At 44.4% G+C, this 26,318-nt stretch overlaps 1 protein-coding gene across 3 annotated transcripts in view; it reads left to right on the top strand.

Moving 5' to 3' along the window:
* dnase2b (deoxyribonuclease II beta) overlaps positions 1–26,318 on the top strand; it is a 50,114-nt gene that overhangs the window by 11,575 nt on the left and 12,221 nt on the right. For 2 of the 3 annotated variants that reach the window (XM_067989831.1, XM_067989829.1), the window contains exons 2-5: positions 1,806–1,983; positions 4,207–4,285; positions 14,090–14,251; positions 23,633–23,830. In XM_067989831.1, the coding sequence (XP_067845932.1) occupies positions 1,806–1,983; positions 4,207–4,285; positions 14,090–14,251; positions 23,633–23,830 (617 nt within the window). The remainder of the gene's footprint in view (positions 1–1,805; positions 1,984–4,206; positions 4,286–14,089; positions 14,252–23,632; positions 23,831–26,318) is intronic. The other variant, XM_067989830.1, reaches the window with a different exon arrangement.

The raw sequence follows: 26,318 nt of genomic DNA, 5'->3' as shown, positions 1-26,318 counted from the left end.
CGCGCCCTCAGTTTCCCCTCTTCCCCGCCCTCAATTTCCTCTCTTCCGCGCCCTCAGTTTCCTCTCTTCCCCGCCCTCAGTTTCGTCTCTTCCCCGCCCTCAGTTTCCTCTCTTCCCCGCCCTCAGTTTCCCCTCTTCCCCGCCCTCAGTTTCCTCTCTTCCCCGCCCTCAGTTTCGTCTCTTCCCCGCCCTCAGTTTCCTCTCTTCCCCGCCCTCAGTTTCCTCTCTTCCCCGCCCTCAGTTTCCTCTCTTCCCCGCCCTCAGTTTCCTCTCTTCCCCGCCCTCAGTTTCCCCTCTTCCCCGCCCTCAGTTTCCCCTCTTCCCCGCCCTCAGTTTCCCCTCTTCCCCTCCCTCAGTTTCCTCTCTTCACCGCCCTCAGTTTCCTCTCTTCCCCGCCCTCAGTTTCCTTTCTTCCCCGCCCTCAGTTTCCTCTCTTCCCCGCCCTCAGTTTCCTCTCTTCCCCACCCTCAGTTTCCCCTCTTCCCCGCCCTCAGTTTCCCCTCTTCCCCGCCCTCAGTTTCCTCTCTTCCCCGCCCTCAGTTTCCTCTCTTCCCCGCCCTCAGTTTCCCCTCTTCCCCGCCCTCAGTTTCCTCTCTTCCCCGCCCTCAGTTTCCCCTCTTCCCCGCCCTCAGTTTCCTCTCTTCCCCACCCTCAGTTTCCTCTCTTCCCCGCCCTCAGTTTCCTCTCTTCCCCGCCCTCAGTTTCCCCTCTTCCCCGCCCTCAGTTTCCTCTCTTCGCCGCCCTCAATTTCCTCTCTTCCCCACCCTCAGTTTTCTCTCTTCCCCACCCTCAGTTTCCTCTCTTCCCCGCCCTCAGTTTCCCCTCTTCCCCACCCTCAGTTTCCCCTCTTCCCCGCCCTCAGTTTCCTCTCTTCCCCGCCCTCAGTTTCCCCTCTTCCCCACCCTTAGTTTCCCCTCTTCCCCGCCCTCAGTTTCCTCTCTTCCCCGCCCTCAGTTTCCCCTCTTCCCCGCCCTCAGTTTCCTCTCTTCCCCGCCCTCAGTTTCCTCTCTTCCCCGCCCTCAGTTTCCTCTCTTCCCCGCCCTCAGTTTCCTCTCTTCCCCGCCCTCAGTTTCCTCTCTTCCCCGCCCTCAGTTTCCTCTCTTCCCCGCCCTCAATTTCCTCTCTTCCCCGCCCTCAATTTCCTCTCTTCCCCGCCCTCAGTTTCCTCCCTTCCCCGCCCTCAGTTTCCCCTCTTCCCCGCCCTCAGTTTCCTCTCTTCCCCACCCTCAGTTTCCTCTCTTCGCCTGCTCATTGGTGGCCTCCTGATTCTCGAAAGTTCCTGCACAACAGCTGCTCGCTCGATAAGGTGAGAATAGGTCAACTGAAAACCCAGTCACAAACTAGCAAGGATGTTCTTCTGTTCAGTTGAGCTACTAAAGGCCGACATAGGGCAACAGCCCAACCCCGTGAGTCTCCCTTGTGTGGGCAGGACCGTTGAGATCTTCCTACCTCAGCTGAACCCCAAGGGATGGCAAATTACCCTGAAGTCCAAAAGCTTGTAGTTGAGATCATGTTCTCAACTGTCCCAGCAACTTCATCGCATTTCCCCTGTTCGTATCGTGTAACGAAACAGTACAGCAGCTTCACAGAATGTGTTAAGAACAGAAAAAATATGGATAAGTCTTAAATTCTTTCTTTTTGAGCTGGGAGGGAGGATGAGAAGAATTGAGCAGCTCTAAATGGGGAGAGAATAATGGAAAAATAGTTGAGATCAACAAAGATCTGACATTTATAAGCTTTGGTCATTTTGGTGTTTTATTTTTCATTATTTATTTCGTTACTTCTCCAAATTTCTCACCTCACAGGTTTGTCATGTACAAGTTGCCCAAATATCAAATTCATCAAGCCGTTGGGATGGGATTAAATTACATGTACTTGGATCCTTCGACTGATGACTGGCAGCGGAGCAAACACCTTGTCAATACGACAGAGAGTGCCGTGGGGAGAACCTTACAACAGCTTTACTCAACCTATAAGTCAAAGGCAAGTGTTAACAGTGCTGTGTGACCAAACCACACGCACATAAAAGGAACAGTCATCAGAGCCCACTGAGAATATACTAATAATTTCTTCCAAAACGTCACAAGTATTTTCTTTAATGATCCTCACGTAAAGACTTTTTAGTGCTGGGAATGGACCACTTTCCACTTCAGGCCATCCAATGTCACCGTCAAGCACTCCTAGGTCAGGTGGGCCATAGTCAGATGTATAAAGCTCCATGTACTCTACCAACCTCAGGGAACTTGTCCTCCTGTAGCACTGTAACATTACATTGCACAGAAACAGGCCATTCAGCCCAACAACTCCCTGCCGGCATTTATGCTCCACATGAACCTCCTCCCTCCTTACTTCATGTAACCCCATCAGCATATCCTTTTATTCCTTTCTCCCTCATGTGTTTATCTAGCTTCCCCTTAAATGCATCTATGCTATTCGCCTCAACTACTGCTTACAGTAATGAGTTCCATATTCTCACCACTCTCTGGGTAAAGAAGTTTCTCCTGAATTCCCTATTGGATTTATTAGTGACTATCTTATATTTATGGCCCCTAGTTCTGATCTACCCAGCAAGTGGAAACATTTTTTCTGTGACTACCCTATCAAACCCTTTCATCATCTTAAAGACCTCTATCAGGTCACCCCTCAGTCTTCTCTTTTTTAGAGAAAAGAGCCCCAGCCTGCTCAACCTTTCCTGATAGATATAACCCCTCAGTTCTGGTATCATCCTAGTAAATCTTTGTTGCACCTTCTCCAGTGCCTCTATATCCTTCTTATACTATGGAGTCCAGAACTGTTCACAATATTCCAAGTGTGGTCTAACCAAGGTTCTTTTCAAGTTTAAAATAACTTCCCTGCTTTTCAATTCTATCCCTCTAGAAATGAACCCCAGTGCTTGGTTTGCTTTTTTTATGTTTCCATTTTGCAAAGCCTGCGGCCATCCTGTGAGTTTGCCAATTAGTGTTGAATTAGGCCCTTGCCCACCACGAAACTGACTTGAGAAATCCCAACCTCATTTCATATAGGACTCTCAAAAAGCAGACTTTCGTCCCATCATTCCAGGCTGGATTTAAACTCAAAGCCCAGAAGCAAAAGGCTAGAGTCTAATAGACTGTGCCACAAAATGTACAGGTTAATGTGAGGGGGTATAATTCCAGTGTAGTTGTGGTAAGCGGGAATCTGTCGGGTTTCCGCCCCGTTTATGTTAATGTTGAAGTTACCGACCTGGGGCAGGTGGGGAGTTTGGTTGCTTCTTTTCCCTCGGCCCTTCTACATCCCAGGAGCAGTTTGGGTTCCATCCCAGGAGATTCAACCAGCTCTTCCCTTCTTAGGCCCAACAATTCCCATGTTGGCTGAGAGCAGGTGTAGGTTCCACTGTGGGCCTCCTGAAGGGGCCAACAGAGAGATCCCAAAGGGATCGATTACTTTCTTACTACTGGCCCACCATTCCTTAATAATGTACATCTTTGGCCCTATAAAGGCCTCGGCCCTCTTCTCCTCAGAGCAGCACTGGAGAGAAAAGAGGCCGTTCCCATTTTCCATCACCTGACAGGGGGCCTCTGATGCACATGTCCAGCATCCTGATTATTTAAATAACCCCGTTACTGGGATTTGGGATGGGGTCATGGGGAGGCCTAAGTGTCCGGCAGATGCCCCATCCTACCAGATTTACACCATCATGCGTGGGCTTTTTAAAAATTCGTTCATGGGATGTGGGCGTCGCCGGTGAGGCCGGAATTTATTGCCCATCCCTAATTGCCCTTGAGAAGGTGGTGGTGAGCCGCCTTCTTGAACCGCTGCAGTCCGTGTGGTGAAGGTTCTCCCACAGTGCTGTTAGGTGGGGAGTTCCAGGATTTTGACCCAGCGACGATGAAGGAACGGCGATATATTTCCAAGTCGGGATGGTGTGTGACTTGGAGGGGAACGTGCAGGTGGTGTTGTTCCCATGTGCCTGCTGCTCTTGTCCTTTTAGGTGGTAGAGGTCGCGGGTTTGGGAGGTGCTGTCGAAGAAGCCTTGGCGAGTTGCTGCAGTGCATCCTGTGGATGGTACACACTGCAGCCACAGTGCACCGGTGGTGAAGGGAGTGAATGTTTAGGGTGGTGGATGGGGTGCCAATTAAGCTGGCTGCTTTGTCCTGGATTTTATATGCGCTTATGGAATTTATATGTGTGGATTAGTAGCTATCATTATTCTTCCCTTGCTAACAGGTCAATGACAGAGCATATTTTATCTACAATGATGCTGCACCATCAATGCCTTATGACATGTACCATGGACATACAAAAGGTAACTAAACCTTATATACTGTTGGCACAGGGCCTTGTTTACAATGGGTGGTTAATCCAGATTGGATCTGAATTAATTCGGGTAGAACAATGGGAATGTGCATGCCTCCAACCCAGGAAGCACAAATGGTTTCAGAGGTCCAACAGCCCATCTTCAAGGACTTTCTCCAAATATCCCAAAAGGATTTGATTCACGTAAAAGCCTTAGTTTTTGCATTTGTCTTTTACTAGCAAAGTTCATTTCTTTTACACACCTTCATAAGACCATAAGAGATAGGAGCAGGAGTAGGCCATTCGGCCCCTCGAGCCTGCTCCGCCATTCAATGAGATCATGGCTGATCTGATTTTTACCTCAACTCCACTTTCCCGCCCTTTCCCCCATATCCTTTGACTCCCTTGCTGATCCCTTCAGCCAGTAGAAAACAGAATACATTGTTGTTACATTCTCTTCCCCTCATCCAAATCACTGGATGGAACATCGTATTTAAAGTGAGGAACTTGTTAAAAATGTTGCCAAGACAATGGATCGGGGGGAGGGGGGAGGAGGCGGGGGGGTGGGGGTGGGGGGAGGGAAGGCTGAGTGATTGTACCAGACTCCCTACATATCAGATTCCATACATCTGGATCCACTCGAGGAGCAGATGTTTTTGCTTTTTGCCAGGTTATCTACTTTAAGTCTCCTTGTCACACCGTTCCCAGATGACTGCAGGACTCATTCCGCTGTCCGGGTTGTGCTTCATGCCTGGGGTAATGTCTCTTTCCATTCCCACATAAACTACTGGTCCCCTAGCAAATCTCCCTCCCTTCTCCCCAACGACAATGTGCATTTCTACAGCACTCGTCACTTACAGGAAGACGTCTCAGAATGCTTTAAATTGAGTGGGAAAAGTAGTCGACACTGAGCAGGAGGGAAAGGAGAAAACAGAGAGGGTGAGGGTGCGGGGTTGTTGAACATATATTCAAAGAGAAGAGTTTAGAGGAGGTTTTTGGATGCTGGTAGGGAGGTGGCAAGGTTGAGGGGACTAAGGAGGGAATCGCAGAGGGCAGGATCTTAGTGACTGAACGAGCGGCCATCGACGGTGGGGCAGAGGGAAAGAGCGGTAATCCGGTGAGGGCTCCTCTGTACATCCTCCATCTTGAATGGGTGTTGTGTACTGCCTTTATCCTTTGCGTTAGCCTAATGAAGCCTGAAATATGGTTATAATTTGTGCCCCTTCACACACACTTTCCAGCAGGCTTCTCTGAGGTGAAGGAACTATGGCTGACTTTTCTCCCTTCCCTAGCCCAGGGTTGCTGTGGTCAAGTGTAGTGTCTTCACTACTGTTGCTTCAGCTGACATCAACTAACTCAGCAGAGACTGGGCAGTTGAACTCGGTTCGTTTATGTTTGTCATATGTGAATTTGTACCTTTTAACCTTTTTGTTAGATGTGGGTTTTTTTTATTCGTTCACGGGATGTGGGGGTCGCTGGCGATGCCAGCATTTATTGCCCATCCCTGATTGCCCTTGAGAAGGTGTATATAAATGTGGTATAAAATGTCTAAAAATGGCTGCTACAGTATCATTTTATTTTTCCTCCCCCTCCTATTTGGGATGTATGGAGTCTCTCGATACCAGTGACAATGATGTCAATTGGATTTAAGTTCTGAATGAATGTGATAGTTCAGACCTTTGTACGGTATTCTTGGGTTAATGTTTTTTGGGGTCATGTTTAAATAACCTAAGTCACTAGTCAATATTAGAAAGGCATTACGTGACAAGTAGCTAACACTGTTGAACATTGGGCAACATATTGGCCAACATATAATGGGCTCTACCATTGGTAGTTTCAGTCAGGAAGGGCAAAGACCTTGACAATTATCAGTTTACAGTGAGCTTACACATCAGTTATGGCCCCTGACCAGATATCATCTACCCCTTTTTCAATGGTAGGAGGTGAAGTTGTCTTTTTCATACTATATTTTTATGCTTTTTTTTGCCAATGTTCTCTCCTTCCTTTGCTGACTCATGCTTCAATGGGACCAGGCAAATTCTCAGGCTTCACATGTGAACCTAGACAATGGGTGCTCGATATTCAACTAGAAAGATATCAAAACCAAATTTGATCCTGTCTTCCATCAACATCAACTTTCGAACAGGGGCAGGACCCATAGCTGACTCATTCTCATCTCCATAATCTAGTGGCATAGAGAAAGAAAAAAAAATTGCATTTATATAGCGCCTTTCACAACCTCAGGACGTTCCAAAGTGCTTTACAGCCAATGAAATACTTTTGAAACGTAGTCACTGTCGTAATGTAGGAAATGCGGCAGCCAATTTGCGCACAGCAAGGTCCCACAAACAGCAATGTGATAATGACCAGATAATCTGTTTTGGGCATTTGTTAAGGGATAAATATTGACCAGGACTCTGGGGCAAACTGCCCTTCTTCGAAATAGTGCCATGGGATCTTTTACCTGAGAGGGCAGATGGGGCCTTCGTTTAATGTCTCATCCAAAAGATGGCACCTCCGACAGTGCAGCACTCCCTCAGTACTGGCACTGGGAGTGTCAGCCTAGATTATGTGCTCAAGCCTCTGGAATAGAGCTCGAACTGACAACCTTCTGACTCGGAGGCAGGAGTGCTACTCACTGAGACACGGCTGACACCTAGTTTAGCCTCGGCTGAGATAAGCCAACCTAAACCAAACGGTCTGTCAGTCTCACATACAGAATGTGGGATGGGTCGCAAACTATAAAGGGTAGATTTTCTGCTCCCACAGAAAATTGGGCCAATAAGACCATGATTTCCCAATATGCACAGCTGGCAGGCAAGGCTTCCAGCCAATAGTGCAAACTCGACAGACTATCTATAGGCCATTTGTAATGCAAACTTGCCTTCCGTCACCTTGACAGTTTATGTAAACGCCCTTCACCTACTCCCACAAGCAGTAATTTTCCATTCTTTACCCTTGTTGGCCATCTTACTGACATTTTTGAATTACTGCCAATTGTAGCTTGTTTGAGGGTGGTTTGGTATTATGGGATCAAATAAATGATTGAAATTCACAAAGTAACTTCACTCTAATACTCTAGCAGTACAGACACGTCATACACCATAGCTGAAACTTACAGATATTTCCTTGAATTCATTTTGGTTTGTGTTGTTAAAGCAGTAGTCAACTAAATTGAGCTTTTTGAACCTAAAGATGTGAAGCTTTTATTTATAAAACTTATTCTTTTATTGACAGACTTGTTTCAGCTTTTAGGAAGTCAGCGGGAGTTGGGGTGGGTGACTGACATGCATGAGGATTTTAACAGCAGAAGAACTGTTAAGCCCCACCTGAGAGGGCAGACGGGGCCTTGATCTAACATCTCATCCAAAAGACAGCACCTCTGACAGTGCAGCACTCCCTCAGTACTAGTGTCAGCTAAACCTAAAATTGTGTGCTTTAGTCTCTGGAGTGGGGCATGAAGCCATGACCTTCTGACTCAGAAAGAAAGAAAGAACTTGCATTTATGTAGCACCTCTCACGACCTCAGGACATCCCAAAGTGCTTTATAGCCAATGAAGCACTTTATGAAGTGTGGTCAACATTGTAATGTCGGGAAACGCGGCAGCCAATTTGTGCACAGCAAGCTCCCACTAAGAAGAATGCAATAATGACCAGATCATTTCTTTTAGCAATGTTAGTTGAGGGATAAATATTGGCCAGGACGTCAGGGAGAACTCCCCTGCACTTCTTCAAAATAGTGCCGTGGGATCTTTTACGTCCACCTGAGAGGGCAAGACGGGGCCTCGGTTTAACGTCTCAGCCGATAGATGGCACCTTTGACAGTGCAGCACTCCATCAGTACTGCACGGAAGTGTCAGCCTGGATTTTGTGCTCAAGTCTCTGGAGTGGGGCTTGAACCTACGACCTTCAGAGTCAGAGGGCGAAGGTGTGAGTTATTTACCAGCCGTGACAGTGAGTGTCAGCACACCACTCAACAGCAAGGGGCACCGCAGCCAAGCCAAATCCTGTCATCGCCCAGTTTTCACACAAATACACTTCCAGCAGGAGTCACTGGAAACGGATCAGGAGCCGGAACGCTGACTAATTTTGTTTTCCTCCCCCTCCCTAACAAGGCCAACAACAACTTCCATTTATATAGCGCCTTTAACTTGTCGAAACGTCCCAAAGCGCTTCACAGGAGCGATTATCAAACAAAATTTGACACCGAGCCACAAAAGGTTATATCAGGTCAGGTGACCAAAAGCTCGGTCAAAGAGGTGGATTTTAAGGAGCGTCTTAAAGGAGGAGAGAGAGGTAGAGAGGCGGAGAGGTTTAGGGAGGGAATTCCAGAGCTTAGGGCCTGGGCAGCTGAAGGCACGGCCGCCAATGGTGGAGCGAGGATAATTGGAGAACCGCAAGGGGCCAGAATTGGAGGAGTGCAGAGGTCTCGAGGGAAGTGGGGTTGGAGGAAGTTACAGGGAAAGGGAGGGCTGAAGCCATGGAGGGATTTGAAAACAGGGATGAGAGTTTTAAAATCGAGGCATTCCTGGACCAGGTCAGCAAGCCACAGGGGTGATGGGTGAACAGGACTTGGTGTGAGTTAGGATACAGGCAGCAGAGTTTTGGATGAGCTCAAGTTTACGGCGGGTGCAAGATGGAACACTGGCCAGGAGAGCATTGGAATAGTCAAGTCTAGAGGTAATAAAGGCATGGATGGAGGTTTCAGCAGCAGATGAGCTGAGGCAGGGGCGGAGACGGGCGATGTTACGGAGGTGGAAGTAGGCAGTCTTGGTGACGGAGAGGATGTGTGGTCGGACGTTCATCTCAGGGTCAAATAAGAAGCCAAGGTTGTGAACTTCTGGTTCAGCTTCAGACAGTGGCCAAGGAGAGGTAAGGAGTCGGTGGCTAGGGAATGGAGTTTGTGGTGGGGACCAATGACAATGGCTTCAGTCTTAGAATCATAGAATCATAGAAAGGTTACAGCATGAAAGGAGGCCAATCCCCCCATCGAGTCCGTGCCAGCTCTATGCAAGAGCAATCCAACAAGTCCCCCGCCCTATTCCCGTAGCCCTGCAAATTTTTTCCTTTCAAGTACTTATACAGTTCCCTTTTGACAGCCACAATTGAATTTGTCTCCACCAACCTCCGTGGCAGTGCATTCCAGATCCTAACCTCTCGCTGCGTAAAAAAGTTTTTCCTCATGTCACCTTTGGTTCTTATGCCAATCACCTTAAATCTATGTCCTCTGGTTTTTGACCTTTCCGCCAATGGGAACAGTTTGTCTCTATCTATTCCATCTAGACCCTTCCTAATTTTAAATACCTCTATCAAATCTCCTCTCAACCTTCTCTGTTCCAAAGAGAACAACACCAGTTTCTCCAGTCTATCCATGTAACTAATGTCCCTCATCCCTGGAATCATTCTAGTAAATGTTTTCAGCACCCTCTCCAAGGCCTTCACATCTTTCCTAAAGTGCGGTGCCCAGAACTGGACATAATACTCCAGTTGTGGTCGAACCAGTGTTTTATATAGGTTCATCATGACTTCCCTGCTTTTGTAGTCTATGCTTCTATTTATAAAGCCCAGGATCCTGTATGCTTTTTAAACTGCTTTTTCAACGATTTGTGCACATAAACCCCCAGATCTCTCTGTTCCTGTACCCCTTTTAGAATTGTGCCTTCTAGTTTATATTGCCTCTCCTCGTTCTTCCTACTGAAATGTATCACTTCACATTTTTCTGCATTAAATTTCATCTGCCACGTGTCCGCCCATCCCACCATCCTGTCTATGTCCTCTTGAAGTCTATCACTATCCTCCTCACTGTGTACTACACTTCCAAGTTTTGTGTCATCTGCAAATTTGGAAATGGAGCCCTGTGCACCCAAATCCAAGTCATTAATATATATCAAGAAAAGCAATGGTCCTGGTACTGACCCCTGGGGAACACCACTGTACACCTCCCTCCAATCCGAAAAACAACCGTTCACCACTACTCTCTGTTTCCTGTTACTTAGCCAATTCTGTATCCATGCTGCTACTGCCCCTTTCATTCCATGAGCTTCAATCTTGATGACAAACCTTTTATGTGGCACTTTACCAAACGCCTTTTGAATGTTCATATACACTACATCAACTGCATTGCCCTCATCTACCCTCTCTGTTACCTCATCAAAAAATCAATCAAGTTAGTTAAACACGATTTGCCTTTAACAAATCTGTACTGGCTTTCCCTAATCAATCCACACTTGTCCAAATGACTCCTAATTCCCTCCCGGATTATCGTTTCTAAAAGTTTCCCCACCACTGAGGTTAAACTGGCTGGCCTATAGTTGCTGGGTTTATCCTTTCACACTTTTTTGAACAAGGGTGAACATTTACAATTCTCCAGTCCTCTGGCACCACCCCTGTATCTAACGATGTTTGGAAGATTATGGCCAGCACCTCCGCAATTTCCACCCTTACTTCCCTCAGCAACCTAGGATGCATCCCATCCGGACCGGGTGACTGATCTACTTTAAGTACAGCTAGCCTTTCTAGTACCTCCTCTTTATCAATTTTTAGCCTATCCTTTACTGAGACTCTGGCAGCATCTTCTTCCTTGGTAAAGACAGATGCAAAGTACTCATTTAGTACCTCGGCCATCCCCTCTGCCTTAGTGAGTAGATCTCTTTTTTGGTCCCTGATCGGCCCCATCCCACCTCTTACTACTCGTTTACTGTTTACATGCCTATAGAAGACTTTTGGAGTCCCTTTTATGTTGGCCGCCAGGCTATTCTCATACTCTCTCTTTGCCTCTCTTATTTCCTTTTTCACTTCCCCTCTGAACTTTTTATATTCAGCCTGGTTCTCACTTGTGTTATCAACCTGATATCTGTCATACACCTCTTTTTTCTGCTTCATCTTACTCTCTATCTCTTTTGTCATCCAGGGAGCTCTGGCTTTAATTGCCCTATCTTTCTCCCTAGTGGGAATGTACCTAGACTGTACCTGAAACATCTCCTCCTTAAAGGCCGCCCATTGTTCAATTACAGTTTTGCCTGCCAATCTTTGATTCCAATTTACCCGGGCCAGATCTGTTCTCATCCCACTGAAATTGGCCCTCCTCCAATTGAGTATTTTTACTTTAAAGTTGTCCATGTCCTTTTCCATAGCCATTCTAAACCTTATGATACTATGACCGCTGTTACCTAAATGTTCCCCCACTGACACTTGCTCCACCTCATTCCCTAGAACCAGATCCAGCAATGCCTCCTTCCTCGTTGGGCTGGAAATGTGCTGGTCAAGCAAGTTCTCCTGAATACACTTCAAAAACCCCTCCCCCTTTTTGTCCCTTATATTATTACTATCCCAGTAGGATAGTTGAAGTCCCTCGTTATCACTACTCCATGGCTTTTGCACCTCTCTGTAATTTCCCTCTATATCCTTCCCACTAGTTGGTGGCCTCTAGAATACACCCAGTAGTGTAATGGCACCTCTTTTGTTTCTTAACTCTAACCAAATAGATTCTGTCCTTGACCCCTCCAGGACATCCTCTCTCTCCAGCACGGCAATATTCTCCTTAATCAATACTGCCACCACCCCACCCCCTTTCTTCCCTTCCCTATCTTTCCTGAACACCTTGTATCCGACCCTGCCCTTTTTTGAGCCAGGTCTCCGTTATCGCCACAACATCATATTCCCATGTGGCTATTTGCGCCTGCAGCTCACCGACCTTGTTTACCACACTTTGTGCGTTTACACACATGCACTCTAAATCTACCTTAGACTTGTACTCTTTCTTAGTCTGATCCCGCCTAATACCGCACTATTTCTTACTCTAGTGCTATCTTTCTCTCCCAATCCTTTGTGCACCTTGTTTCTCGTTTCCAATTCTACATCCTGGTGCCCATCCCCCTGCCACAAAGCCCCTCATGATTTTGAACACCTCTATTAAATCTCCCCTTAACCTTCTTTGTTCTAAGGAGAACAATCCCAGCTTCTCCAGCATCTCCACATAACTGAAGTCCCTCATCCCTGGTACCATTCTAGTAAATCTCTTCTGCACCCTCTCTAAGGCCTTGATGTGGAGATGCCGGTGATCGACTGGGGTGGACAAATGTAAGGAATCTTACAACACCAGGTTATAGTCCAACAGTTTTATTTTAAAATCACAAGCTTTGAGATTATCTCCTTCGTCAGGTGAGTAGCTCTCATTCACTCACTCACCTGACGAAGGAGAAAATCTCCGAAAGCTTGTGATTTTAAAATAAAATTGTTGGACTATAACCTGGTGTTGTAAGATTCCTTACATTTCTCTAAGGCCTTAACATCCTTCCTAAAGTGTGGTGCCCAGAATTGAACACAATACTCCAGCTGAGGCCTAACCAACGTTTTGTAAAGGTTTAGCATAACGAGCTTGCTTTTGTACTCTATGCCTCTATTAATAAAGCCCTTTTCTACTTTGAGTACCTCCTCTTTATCTATTTTTATCCCATCCAATATCACTACCAGCTCCCCCTTTACTCTAGTGAAGACCGATGCGAAGTATTCATTTAGTACCTCAGCCATGCCCTCTGCCTCCACAAGATCTCCTTTTTTGTCTCTAATTGGTCCCACCCTTCCTTTGACTACCCTTTTTCTATTTATAAGTTTATAAAAGACTTCTGGGTTCCCTTTTATGTTACCCTATTCTCATCCTCTCTCTTTGCCCCTCTTATTCCATTTTTTAGATCTCCTGTGTACTTTCTGTATTCAGCCTGGTTCTCTACTGTATCATGAACCTTACATTCGTCATAAGACTCCTTTCTTCTGTTTCATTTTAATCTCTATATCTTTAGTCATCCAGGGAGCCCTAGTTTTGGATGCTCTTCCTTTCCCCCTCATAGGGATATGTCTACTCTGTACCCGAACCAACTCCTCCTTGAAGGATTCAATTACTGTTTTGCCTACCAATTTTTGATTCCAATCCACCTGGGCAAGATCCTTTTTTAATTTACTGAAATTTGCCCTCGTCCAGTTAAGCTTTTTCACATTTGATTGTTCCTTGTCCTTGTCCATAACTATTCTAAACCTAATGATATTATGATCACTGTTCCCTAAATGCTCCCCCGCTGAAACGGCACCACCTGCCCCACTTCATTCCCCAGAACTCGGTCCAGCACTGTTTCCTTCCTGATTAGGCTGGAAACACACTGTTCCAGAAAGTTCTCTTGAACACATTTCAGGAATTCCTCCCCCTTTTTGCTCTTTACACTGTTACTGTCCCAGTCTATATTGGGATAATTCAAGTCCCCTATTATCACTACTCTATAGTTCTTGTATCTTTCTGTAATTTGCCTGCAAATTTTCTCCTCTATCTCCTTCTCATTATTTGGTGGCCTGTAGTATACACCCAGTAGCGTAATAGCTCCTCTATTGTTCCTTAATTCTAACCAAATAGATTCTATCTTTGACCCCTCAACTACATCATCCCTTTCCAGTGCTATAATAGTTTCTTTGATCAATACTGCCACCACCTCCCCCCACTTTCTTTTGGGAATTTTAGCAGGGATTAGCACATATCAGGAATTTGAGCAGAGAGATCAGCACATATCGGGAATTTAGGATGGAGTTCAGTGGAGTTTGGAGCTTCACCTGCTTCTTGGGAATTCGGGTTCAGAGGTCAGCAGGACTCGCAGGGTTTTCTGCTCTCTAGAGTCGACTGATCTCCGCACCTGAATCCACAGTAGTCATTCTTGCTGGAAAAGCTGTGCATTGTGAACACAAATTTGTAAATGATAGCCTATAGCTTCCCTCGGGACATTTGTTATTCATATATTTCTATGATGTGTTACTAATTGCTGTCTAATTTTAGGGGTCCTGCTGTTTGACGAAGCCCAGGGTTTCTGGCTGATTCACAGCGTTCCGCATTTCCCTCCTTTTCCTAAGAAGGGTTACTCGTGGCCATCCTCTGGAAAGAGAAATGGACAGACTCTCTTCTGTATTACGTACAAATACAGTCAGGTGACAGAAATCGGTAAGAAATGAATGGGCCTGATCTTGTTGGAGTGGGGCGTCTGGTGACGTGTGCCGTTAGTTAGACTTTCTCCTGCACCCTTCAGCTCGAAATCCTTTTGCGCCGTAATGCCGCAAGTGCGAGCTGATAACGGCGCGGAGAGGGCAACGGGACATCTGGGACCCTAGTGGACGACGGGACCAACAGTCTATCTCCTGAGATTCAAGGATTGAGAAAGAAACAGAAGAAGGACTGATAAGGAGGGTGAATTACAGTCAAATCAGGTACAGAAGGAGAAATAAAGAGAGGGAAAGAAAGAATGGATTAAGAGAGAGAGAAAAAGAGACAGAAAGGGAAAGTATGAAAAAAATTTAAAAATTAAAAATTTGATGTCTTAAAAATCTCTAACAACAATTGACTACGTGGAGGAATGAGATTGAACAGTTTAAATTGTTCCCTTTCTGGGCCAGAGAGGTTGATTGGTGTTGCATTAACAATTATCACACCGATAAAAGAGTACTTATGCTGTTAAGTTCCAGCCCTTTTTGCGGTGAATTTAATGAGCAATTAATCCAGCAAGTTCTTCAAAATAACAGAAAGGCTAAGGCATGCGTTGTTAACACGCCATTATTTTTCCAGCAAGATGCAGCCCAATATGATGCATTATATTGTGAGGATTGTGTGATGTGAATATACTTTGTTACATGTTTTATTTCTCGCTGGTCAATTTCTGAGTTCGTGGAAACTTTACCTGACTGTTGTCGCCCAGTGTCGGCATTAAGTGCTCCCCAGGGCAGTGTGGCCAGATGCAGAGTGAAGCTCCCTCCATTTTGCTGCAGTAAGGTCCCTCAGCTCTCACCTCTGACTAGCACTCCTTGCTGCACCAGTGTGAATTCTCCGTTTCTCACGCCAGCTAATTGTTAAGGCCCTCCGTGAATGAGATTGTCAAGTTAGGAACAAGTGGCACTGAATGATTGTGCTGGGGACCTGTGCCCACTGGGATTCATAGACTCGCACAATGCAGAAGGAGGCCATTCAGCCCATCATGCCTGTGCCGGCGCTCTGAAAGAGCTATCAAATTAGTTCCATTCGTCTATTTCTCCCCCATAGCCCTGCAAATTTTTCCTATTTAAATAAAGCTTCAATTCCCTTTTGAAAGTTACTAGTGAATCTGCTTCCACCACCCTTTCAGGCAGTGCATTCCAGATCATAACAACTCGCTGCGTAAAAAGAATTCTCATCATCTCCTCCCAGTCTTTTTGCCAATTATTTTAAATCTGTATCCTCTGGTTACCGACCTTCCTGCCAGTTTCTCCTTATCCGCTCTGTCAAAACCCCTCATAATTTTGAACACCTCTATTAAATCTCCCCCTTGACCCTCTCTGCCCTAAGGAGCTTCTCTAGTCTCTCCGCAGAACTGAACCCCCCCCCCCCCCACCCCACCCCATCCAGGGATTCCGGTTGAGACTTCACCAACTCCTCCCTTAAGAGGCATGCAAGTGCCGAGAGACTGTAGGTTTATAATTATCCTCGATGGCATTTATAAGAAACGTGTTCGCCTGTTTGCACGATATTCTGCTATACGTTATATTAACAATATGGCAACCCAAATCATAGAATCATAGAATCTTACAGCACAGAAGGAGGCCATTCAGCCCATCATACCTGTGCCGGCTCTTTGAAAGAGCTGTCCAATTTAGTCCCACACCTCAGCTTTTTCCCCATAACCCTGCAAATTGGTTCTCTTCACGTACATGTCCAATTGCCTTTTGAAAGTTCCTATAGAATCTGATTCCACCGCCCTTTCAGGAAGTGCGCTCCAGATCTTAACAACCCTCTGTGTGAAAAAAATTTCTCCTCATTTCCCCTCTAGTTCTTTTGCCAATTATTTTAAATCTATGACCTTTGGTTACCGACCTACTTGCCAGAGGAAACAGTTTCTCCCTATGTGCTCTATCAAAACCCCTCATCATTTTGAATACCTCTATTAGGTCGCCCCTTAACCTTCTTTGCTCTGAGGAGAACAATCCCAACTTCTCCAATCTCTCCACATAACTGAAGTCCTTCACCCCTGGTATCATCCTGGTAAACCTCCACTGTACCCTCTCCAAGGTCTTGACCTCCATCCTAAAGTGTGGTGCCCAGAATTGTACACAGTACTCCAGCTGAGGCCTAACCAGTGATTTGTAAAGGTTTAGCATGGCTTGTATTATTTTTCTATTTACTGGCCCTATTTACAAAGCCAAGTATCCCATACATTTTCTTAACCCTGCCACCTTCAAAGATTTGTGAAAATGCGCTCCCACATCCCCTCTGCTCTCGCACTCCCCTCAAAATAGTACCATTTAGATTTTACTGCCTCTCTTGTTGTTCCTCCCAAAGTGCATCACTTCACACTTATCCGCATTAAATTGTACCTGCCATGTGTCTGCCCATTTCACCAGTCTGTCTATGCCCTACTGAAGTCAGCTACTATCCTGCTCACTATTTATACATTGCCAAGTTTTGTATCATCTGCAAATTGTACTCCCTATACCCAAGTCCAGGTCACTTATATATAACAAGAAAAGCAATGGCCCTAATACTGATCCCTGGGGGACCCAACTGCATACTTCTTTCCAGTCAGAAAAACATCCGTTCACCACGACTCTCTGCCTCCTATCCCTTAGCCAATTATGTACCCAAGTTACCACCGTTTCTTTAATCCGATGTGCTTCTACTTTCTGAATAAGCCTGTTATGTAGTACTTTATCAAATGCCTTTTGAAATTCCATATATACAACATCTACCACACTACCTTCATTAACCCTCTCTGATACTTATCATAGATAGAATCATAGAATCTTATAACATAGAAGGAGGACATTCATCCCATCATGCCTGTGTCGGCTCTTTGAAAGAGCTATCCAATTAGTCCCACTCTTTCTCCAAAGCTCTACAAATGTTTCCTTTTTCAAGTATTTATCCAATTCCCTTTTGAAAGTTACTATTGAATCTGTTTCCACTGCCCTTTCAGGCAGTATGTTCCAAATTATCTTCTACTCTTTTGACCATTGTAGTTCAACATTCTATTGATTTTTTGGGCTGCTGCTCTTATTTGTTGGACATGTTTTGTGTCAGGTCTAATGCTGCTTGGTCTTTCAACTTCATCTGTAGCTATTTCAATACCATTCATGAAATACATGTGTAAGTAATCTCTTAACAAACGGGTCTCTTGTACAAAAATGCTACGAGTATGTCTTGCTCCAAAGGAAAGATTTTATTAAGAAATTACAAGATAAGCAGAAAAGGTGTTAAAATATAATAGGATAATTATAACATACTATAAAAGACATTGCAATACAACCTGGCAGAGCATTACACCGACAAGGTTCCAAGGCAATCAATTTCATTTGAGCGGTCCAGTCTTCAGTCTGAGAATATTCTAACAAATCCGTTTTACGCTCTTCCTTATATACCCACAATCACACATTACGATCTGCTGTATTAAGCCTGTGCCTGCATTTTAATCAATTTCTCTGTTTCCCAAGCCAAACATTCCCCAACAAGATAGTAATGCTTCCCATGCCATCATGTTTATAAACATTGATAATAATGGCGACATGGCGACTCATGACGTGATCCACCAAGAACGCACTAGCCTGGTTCAGGGATGGTTATAGCGCACTCGTGGCTTTCCAGGTAGCAGCAGCCCAGCTGCTAAATACAAAGGATTGTGGATATGCCGGACCTCTTAAGTTTCTCTCCTGCAGTCCTAAAATCCACCTTGCTACATGGCTGTTAGAAACTGACCAGTCCCTGAGGACCCCTGATAACTCCATAAGGATGTGAGCAGGCAAAAAAATGATCCTATCCAGTCCTGTAATGTAGGAGAATTTCACCGTCCCCCAATACAGCGCCAGCAAATGGCTCATGCAGGCGGTATATGTCTGGTCCACCGGCGTCAATACTCGGGAGGTGTAAATCACGGGCATTAACTTTCCATGGCGCTCTTGGAGGAGGATGACGGACAAGGACATATCTGAATGAGGTTGTGACGCAGTACAAAAATAATTGATTTTATTAAGGGACAATGAAACTGTTTGTACAGTGACTGCTCCTTCCACTCAGCAGACTGAAATGCTGGAAGCTCAAAGAGCTTTTCTTTATTCGTTCATGGGATGTGGGCGTCGCTGGCAAGGCCAGCATTTATTGCCCATCCCTAATTGCCCTTGAGAAGGTGGTGGTGAGCCGCCTTCTTGAACCGCTGCAGTCCGTGTGGTGAAGGTTCTCCCACAGTGCTGTTAGGAAGGGAGTTCCAGGATTTTGACCCAGCGACAATGAAGGAACGGCGATATATTTCCAAGTCGGGATGGTGTGTGACTTGGAGGGGAACGTGCAGGTGGTGTTGTTCCCATGTACCTGCTGCCCTTGTCCTTCTAGGTGGTAGAGGTCGCGGGTTTGGGAGGTGCTGTCGAAGAAGCCTTGGCGAGTTGCTGCAGTGCATCCTGTGGATGGTACACACTGCAGCCACAGTGCGCCGGTGGTGAAGAGAGTGAATGTTTAGGGTGGTGGATGAGGTGCCAATCAAGCGGGCTGCTTTGTCCTGGATGGTGTCGAGCTTCTTGAGTGTTGTTGGAGCTGCACTCATCCAAGCAAGTGGAGAGTATTCCATCACACTCCTGACTTGTGCCTTGTAGATGGTGGAAAGGCTTAGGGGAGTCAGGAGGTGAGTCACTCACCGCAGAATACCCAGCTTCTGACCTGCTCTTGTAGCCACAGTATTTATATGGCTGGTCCAGTTAAGTTTCTGGTCAATGGTGACCCCCAGGATGTTGATGGTGGGGGATTCGGAGATGGTAATGCCATTGAATGTCAAGGGGAGGTGGTTAGACTCTCTCTTGTTGGAGATGGTCATTGCCTGGCACTTGTCTGGTGCGAATGTTACTTGCCACTATCAGCCCAAGCCTGGATGTTGTCGAAGTCTTGCTGCATGCGGGCACAGACTGCTTCATTATTTGAGTGTCAGACCAACTTCTTAAAAAACTAGTACAGCAGGTAATTAGTTTCAGCAATGCAGCAGTAAGGGTTAATTATTTCTTGCTTGTCAAAACCTTAGGGGGTGGGGGGAGGAGTCAATCACAATAGCAGGTCTCAGACTTGCAGTAACCAAATTAAGAAAACAGTGATTTGTAAAACATTCAAATTGATTTAAAAGAAGACCACGCAGCTTTAATTCAAACTATAAAATGCAATAGCTGTTTTTAGCTGCAATCCAATTAAAACAAAGTGCTTTGTGCTTTTAACAGTAGCGTAATGTAAATTTCAGCTGAAGTAAACCCACACCAGTGGCTTCAACTTAAAATGTAAAGCACAAAAGTTTTCTTCAAATCGCCCATCTTCTGGGGGCACAATCTTAAACTGAAATGAACATACGCAACAACCATAGTCACGCTTTCATGTACCTTAAAAATATTGATCCCTGTAATGGGTTATGAAGTCAGAAAATGCCAAATTTTATGTGATAATCCCAGGTCGTGTGCCCATGGGATATTCACATAGTTTCAATAACCAGCTGTCTGTAGTGGCCACTGACAGAAAACCAGTTTCATAATTTGACAATTTAATCAAACACTCAATCTGTCAATTGCTCCAAATCGGTTCAAAACCAAAAGCAGAAGGACTCAATATCTCAAAAATTAAATATGCTTATAGAAAAGACATCGATTAAAATGCTTAAAATACTCCCAACATCAAAGACAAGACTACAGAGGGTTAAAAATGATTTTGGTTCCGTGAAAAGAAAAGAGGGTGGAGCTGGCACCAAAAACAAACATCATACGGACACATTTTTAAGAGAGACTTTCAAAGAAAATAAATTCTGTGGCTTGTTATACATTGGTAGCATCTTAATGTTAAATCATCAACAAACTTCCACAAATTCACAGTCACTTTCGCACGGACTGATATTCCAGCAGCCTTTTCCTTTTAAAATAAAAACAGAAAATGTTGGAAACACGAGCTGGTCAGGCAAACCTGTGGTATTCTGTTTTTTGCCTTTTCTACCCCACATCAATTTTAATTTTTGCTGTGAGCTTTTAATTTCTTTCCCTTTTTTCCCAATGCTTTTGTTACACCTCGAGTGTCCAATCCAGGGTTTTTTTTATGCAATTCTTTCACAGATTTTGTCTGCTGTTAAAGGACTGATGTGAACCTCTTCTCCTCCTTCTGTGCTTTACCTTTCAGCACTTTTTCCTCCTTAGTTAACCCTTTCATTTTATCCTCAACCTCACACAAACTCTGACAGGTTTTTAACTAATAAAACACAAGTTCCCAATTTCTCTTGGATATACTTTGTTTTATCTATCAAAGGTTTTACTGATGGTTCTTCCATCTTCTTGCAACTATTAACCTCCTCTGCCATGGCTAAACATACTCCCTTGTTTTTTTAAAAAAACTTTTTTTTGGCAAAATCGTGAGTTCGGGCAAGGATATAACCTCTTGCCACATTAAACAACCCATCACCAAAATCATTACCCCAGTACTGACTCACCCTGGTACCGCCCCAGACCCTTACACATGTCTTTCACGACCAAAAATAAACACGTAATCCCCACTTATAGGTACAGCAACCAAAAACTTATAGTTCGCACAAAACTTCACCTCACTCGCCCCATATTGGAAGGCCAAATGTAAATAATCTGTTAATGGAGCGGTCTCTTATACTAAGAGGCTGCGAATATGTCTTGTTCCAAAGTAAAGGCTTTATTAAGAAGTTACAAGATAAGTATTAAAGCTATTAAAATATAATAGGACAATTATAACATACAATATAAGATGTTGCAATACAACCTGGCAAAGCGTTATACCGACAAGGTTCCGAGGTAATCAATCTTGGTTGAGTGGTCCCATCTTTGCTCTGAGAACACTGTAACAAATACATTTTATGCTCTCACTTATATACCCACAATCACACGTTAAGATCTGTTGTATTAAGCCTGAGCCCGCGTATCAATCAATTTCGCTGTTTCCCAAGCCAAACACCATCTGCTGACTCCTTACATTCCACAACAAGATAGTTACATTTCCCATTCCATCATGTTTATAAACATTGATGTTAATGGAGACATAGCGACTTATGACATGATCAACCAAGGACGCACTAGGTTGAGACAACCTTTTTTGAATAGGGGTGTAACATTTGCAATCCTCCAGTCCTTTGGCACCACTCCCATATCCACGGAGGATTGAAAGATTGTGGTCAGAGTCTCTGCTTTCTCCACCCTTGCTTCCCTCAGCAACCTAGAATGCATTCCATCTCAATGTTGGGTAGATAAATGTGTTAAAATAGAGCACAGAGGAATTTCTTATCGACATGGTAACATGTTCATTACAAATATTACTGAGAACAATTTCAACCATTAAATTACTTTTCTGCCTCTGGCTTACTTTAAATGCTTGTAGTTGGTTGAAGTTGGTGTCTGTGTTGTCCTTTGTTCTTCAGGTGATTGCTGCTTTTATCAGAATATAAAGGTATTGGTTTTCCAGAGACATCTGACTTGCAACAGCTAACCAAACGTGAAGTTTATGAAGTAGAGGGCTTTCTGAATGGTCTGGGATCAATACTTGTACACATTTGGCCCTTGGACCTTGATAAAACATTCCCTGCTGTACAGTTTGCCCTTCCAGTCTCATGTATTGCCCCAGAGTGCAGTCTCTCACACCCTCGGTTTCTCCTGAGCAGATGATTCCCCCTCTTTAGCAGCCTATGCTGAGAAGTGAGGTGTGCCTCCTCCAATGTACATTGGTATAGGTTATTCCACAAACATGTGGTGTCTATGATGGATTCTTTTTTTGAGACATCGTATAGAGTTTGGGGAAAATCTGAAAAATGCTTTGTGTGTGTAAGTGTAGGCGTGTGTTTGTGCAGGTGTGTGTTTGTGCACTCGCATATCTATGCATGAGAATGCACATGTTTGTGTGTAAGTGTATGCATGTTTGTCTGTAGGTGTATTTGTGTGTGTGATTGTGCGATGTATATGTCTATGAGAGTGTGCGTGCATGCATGTGTGTGTGCTTATGTGTGGTGTATATGTGTGTGTGGTGCATACATCTGTGTGACTGTACACATGTGTGTTTGTGTGTGGGTGTATACTTGTGTGTGTTTATGTGTAGGTGTATACTTGTGTGTTTATGTGTAGGTGTATACTTGTGCCTATTTGTGTTTGTGTGTTTGTGTGTGGTTGTAAACTTGTATCTATTTGTGTGTGGGTGTATACTTGTGTCTGTTTATGTGTGGGTGTATACTTGTATCTGTTTATGTGTGGGTGTATACTTGTATCTGTTTGTGTGTGGGTGTATACTTGTATCTGTTTGTGTGCGGGTGTATACTTGTGTCTGTTTATGTGTGGGTGTATACTTGTATCTGTTTGTGTGTGGGTGTATACTTGTGTCTGTTTATGTGTGGGTGTATACTTGTATCTGTTTGTGTGTGGGTGTATACTTGTGTCTGTTTATGTGTGGGTGTATACTTGTATCTGTTTATGTGCGGTTGTGTAATTGTATCTGTTTGTATGTGGGTGTATACTTGTGTCTGTTTGTGTGCGGTTGTATACTTGTATCTGTTTGTATGTGGGTGTATACTTGTGTCTGTTTATGTGTGGGTGTATACTTGTATCTGTTTGTGTGCGGTTGTGTAATTGTATCTGTTTGTATGTGGGTGTATACTTGTGTCTGTTTGTGTGCGGTTGTGTAATTGTATCTGTTTGTATGTGGGTGTATACTTGTGTCTGTTTGTGTGCGGTTGTATACTTGTATCTGTTTGTATGTGGGTGTATACTTGTGTCTGTTTATGTGTGGGTGTATACTTGTATCTGTTTGTGTGCGGTTGTGTAATTGTATCTGTTTGTATGTGGGTGTATACTTGTGTCTGTTTGTGTGCGGTTGTATACTTGTATCTGTTTGTATGTGGGTGTATACTTGTGTCTGTTTCTATATAGGTATACAAGTGTATGTGCTTCTTGATCAATTTCAGCTGAATATTAATCTGGCATCCTCAGAAACGTGGGCACTTGACGACTTTGTTATAAGATTTGTGCCTACCGAGTTAACATCCAGCGGGATACCTGAGTCCGATGGGAGAGGAGTGGCAACACCCCATCACATCGAGCCGGTTCTCCTTGGTAGGGAGTTGTGAGTCAGGCTATTGACCTGGCCACCTAAGGGAAACAACCCAGAGCGCGACCTGCTGGATGTAAATCAGTGAAAGAAATGGGTTGCCTCATGTGCTGGTAGACAATGGAAGAGGAGAGAGTTTTAACTACAGTAGTGTTTATTTGCAGCCTTTCTGTTTTGGATTTTGTGGATGTAAACTTGCATTCCTTTCACTTACAAACTAATAGACACAAAGATGTTTCTTTATAGGTAAACAGCTTTTATATTATAACCCCCGTGTCTACAATTGGTCTCTTCCTGACATCTTCCTGCCTGAGCTTTCACATCTGCAGTTTGTTGCCAAAGGCGGCAGTGTGTCCAAGTCACCATGGAAACGCCTTACCGAACTTACATCCACAGGGGGAGTACAGTTTCAGAGTTTTGCAAAGTACAAGCATTTCGAAGATGGTAAGGATCCAATTGCTGTGTAAAGCAAACTATTAGAAATGTGTTTCCAATAGGGACTGGAGGAGTGAGAGGGGACATTGAATCATCGAATGATGTAGCACAGAAGGAGGCCATTCGGCCCATCGTGCTTGTGCTGGCTCTTTTGAAAGAGCGATCCAATCCCATCCCTTTCCCCATAGCCCCTGCAAATTTTTCCCCTTCAAGTATTTATCCAATTCCCTTTTGAAAATCATTATTGAATCTGCTTCCACCACCCTTTCAGGCAGTGCATTCCAGATCATAACAACTCGCTGCGCAAAAAAAAATTATCATCTCGCCTCTGGTTCTTTTGCCAATTACTTTAAAATCTGTGTTCTCTAGTCGCCAACCCTTCTGCCACTGGAAACAGTTTCTCCTTATTTATTCTATCAAAACCTTTCATGATTTTGAACACCTTTATCAAATCTCCCCTTAACCTTCTCTGATCCAATGGTGAGATGAACGAGATGCAAAACAGGTTACATAACTTGGGCAGCGAATTCAGAACTAAAGGACATGAGCGTAAAATTAACACGTCTCAACCAATAGCTTCCTGTTGTATAAAATACGATATTTAAAATGGAATTGTTTACAGGTCGATCACGGTGAAGATTTACAGTGAAGCCTATAGGTAGATTTAGCTAACTTCTGCCGATCCTGTCTCTCTAACCAATAATATAGACTCACTCATCAAGTGATAACATTCCCTTTTTTGAATTAACCCTTTTACACCCCAAATAACTTAAAGCATTAATGTTGTAAAGTAATCTTTGGGTAAAAGTCAGCGAATTCTGCAATGCAACATGAAAGAAAATTGTTCTGGCTCAGAGCTGTGGATCTCCCATGGGGGCTCCCACAAGAACTCAAGGTCAAATGTGGTCTTCGGGTGAAGCAGGGTTAGAGGGCTGGGGATAATTGGACCAGGGCATGCCGACGTAATTAAGCGCTTATTAATACATTCTGTCCTTACTTTTATAGTTCCGTTATAAATTCCCATGTCCACATTTATAATGGAAACTGCCGATGCAAACTTGGCAAGCTGCAATTACACTCTCCCACCAGTGATGGTGCTGCCATGCCTCCACAGGAGGTGGTGGGTGGGATGGGAGAGGGTGCAATGTGACGGACTTATACAGTCTGTCATGAATGGCGATATAAGAACTTCAAAATGGGAAAAGTGGACAGGACGTGCGTGCAGACAGGAGAGTCGGTAACCGGAGGGCACAGATTTAAGATAATTGGCAAAAGAATCAGAGGGGGGATGAGGAGTTTTTTTTCAACGCAACGAGTTGTTATGATCTCGAATGCACTGCCTGAAAGGTCAAAATCCTGGAATTCCCTACCTAACAGCACTGTGGGAGAACCTTCACCACACGGACTGCAGCGGTTCAAGAAGGCGGCTCACCACCGCCTTCTCAAGGGCAATTAGGGATGGGCAATAAATGCCTGCCTCGCCACATCCCATGAACGAATAATAAAAAAAGATTCAATAATAATAACTTTCAAAAGGGAATTGCATAAATACATAGAATTTCATAGAATGCACAGCACAGAAACAGGTCATTCAGTCCAACAGGTCCATGCCGGTGTTTATGCTCCGCAGGAGCCTCCTCCCTCCCTACTTCATCTAACTCTACCAGCATATCCTTCTATTCCTTTCTCTCTCATGTGTTTATCTAGCTTTTCCTTAAATGCATCTATGGAATTCGCCTCAATTACTCCCTGTGGTAGTAAGTTCCACATTCTAACCACTCTTTGGGTAAAGAAGTTTCTCTTGAATTCCCTATTGGATTTATCAGTGACTATCATATATTGATGGCCGCTAGTTCTGGTCTCTCCGCAAGTGGAAACATCTTCTCTACGTCTAGCCTATCAAAGCCTTTCATAATTTTAAAGCCCTCTCTCAGGTCACCTCTCAGTCTTGTCTTTTCTCGAGAAAAGAGCCCCAGCCTGTTCAATCTTTCCTGATAGGTCTAATCTCTCAAATCTTGAAGGGGGACAATTTGCAGGGCTATGGGGGAAAGAGCGGGGCAGTGGGAACTAATTGGATAGCTCTTTCAAAGAGCCGGCGCAGGCACGATGGGCCGAATGGCCTCCTTCTGTGCTGTATGATTCTATGGTCCGATCATTCTTCCTTGGCCTTACACATTGGCAGCCAAAACCAAGTATAGTCTGCAGGTGAAGCAGTGGTTCATTGAACCAGGGGGGACAGATGTAATTCAGTCCCACTGTAAGTCAGATATTCTGTCCTTACTTCTTATATAATTACTATGATTTGATTTTATGTTATTTATAGCTAAACATCAAATCTTAGCACGATTTGGGAACAACAACTTGCATTTCTATAGCACCTTTAACGTAGTAAAAATTGCCAAGGTGCTTCACAGGAGCGTCATCAAACAAAATTTGACACCGAGCCATATAAGGAGATATTAGGACAAGTGACCAAAAGCTCGGTCAAAGAGGTGGA

The sequence above is a fragment of the Heptranchias perlo genome, chromosome 9, assembly GCF_035084215.1.
Source record: "Heptranchias perlo isolate sHepPer1 chromosome 9, sHepPer1.hap1, whole genome shotgun sequence".
Taxonomy (NCBI): Eukaryota; Metazoa; Chordata; class Chondrichthyes; order Hexanchiformes; family Hexanchidae; genus Heptranchias; species Heptranchias perlo.
Note: the sequence above shows the minus strand (reverse complement) of the source record. Positions and strands in the feature narration are given on the sequence as shown.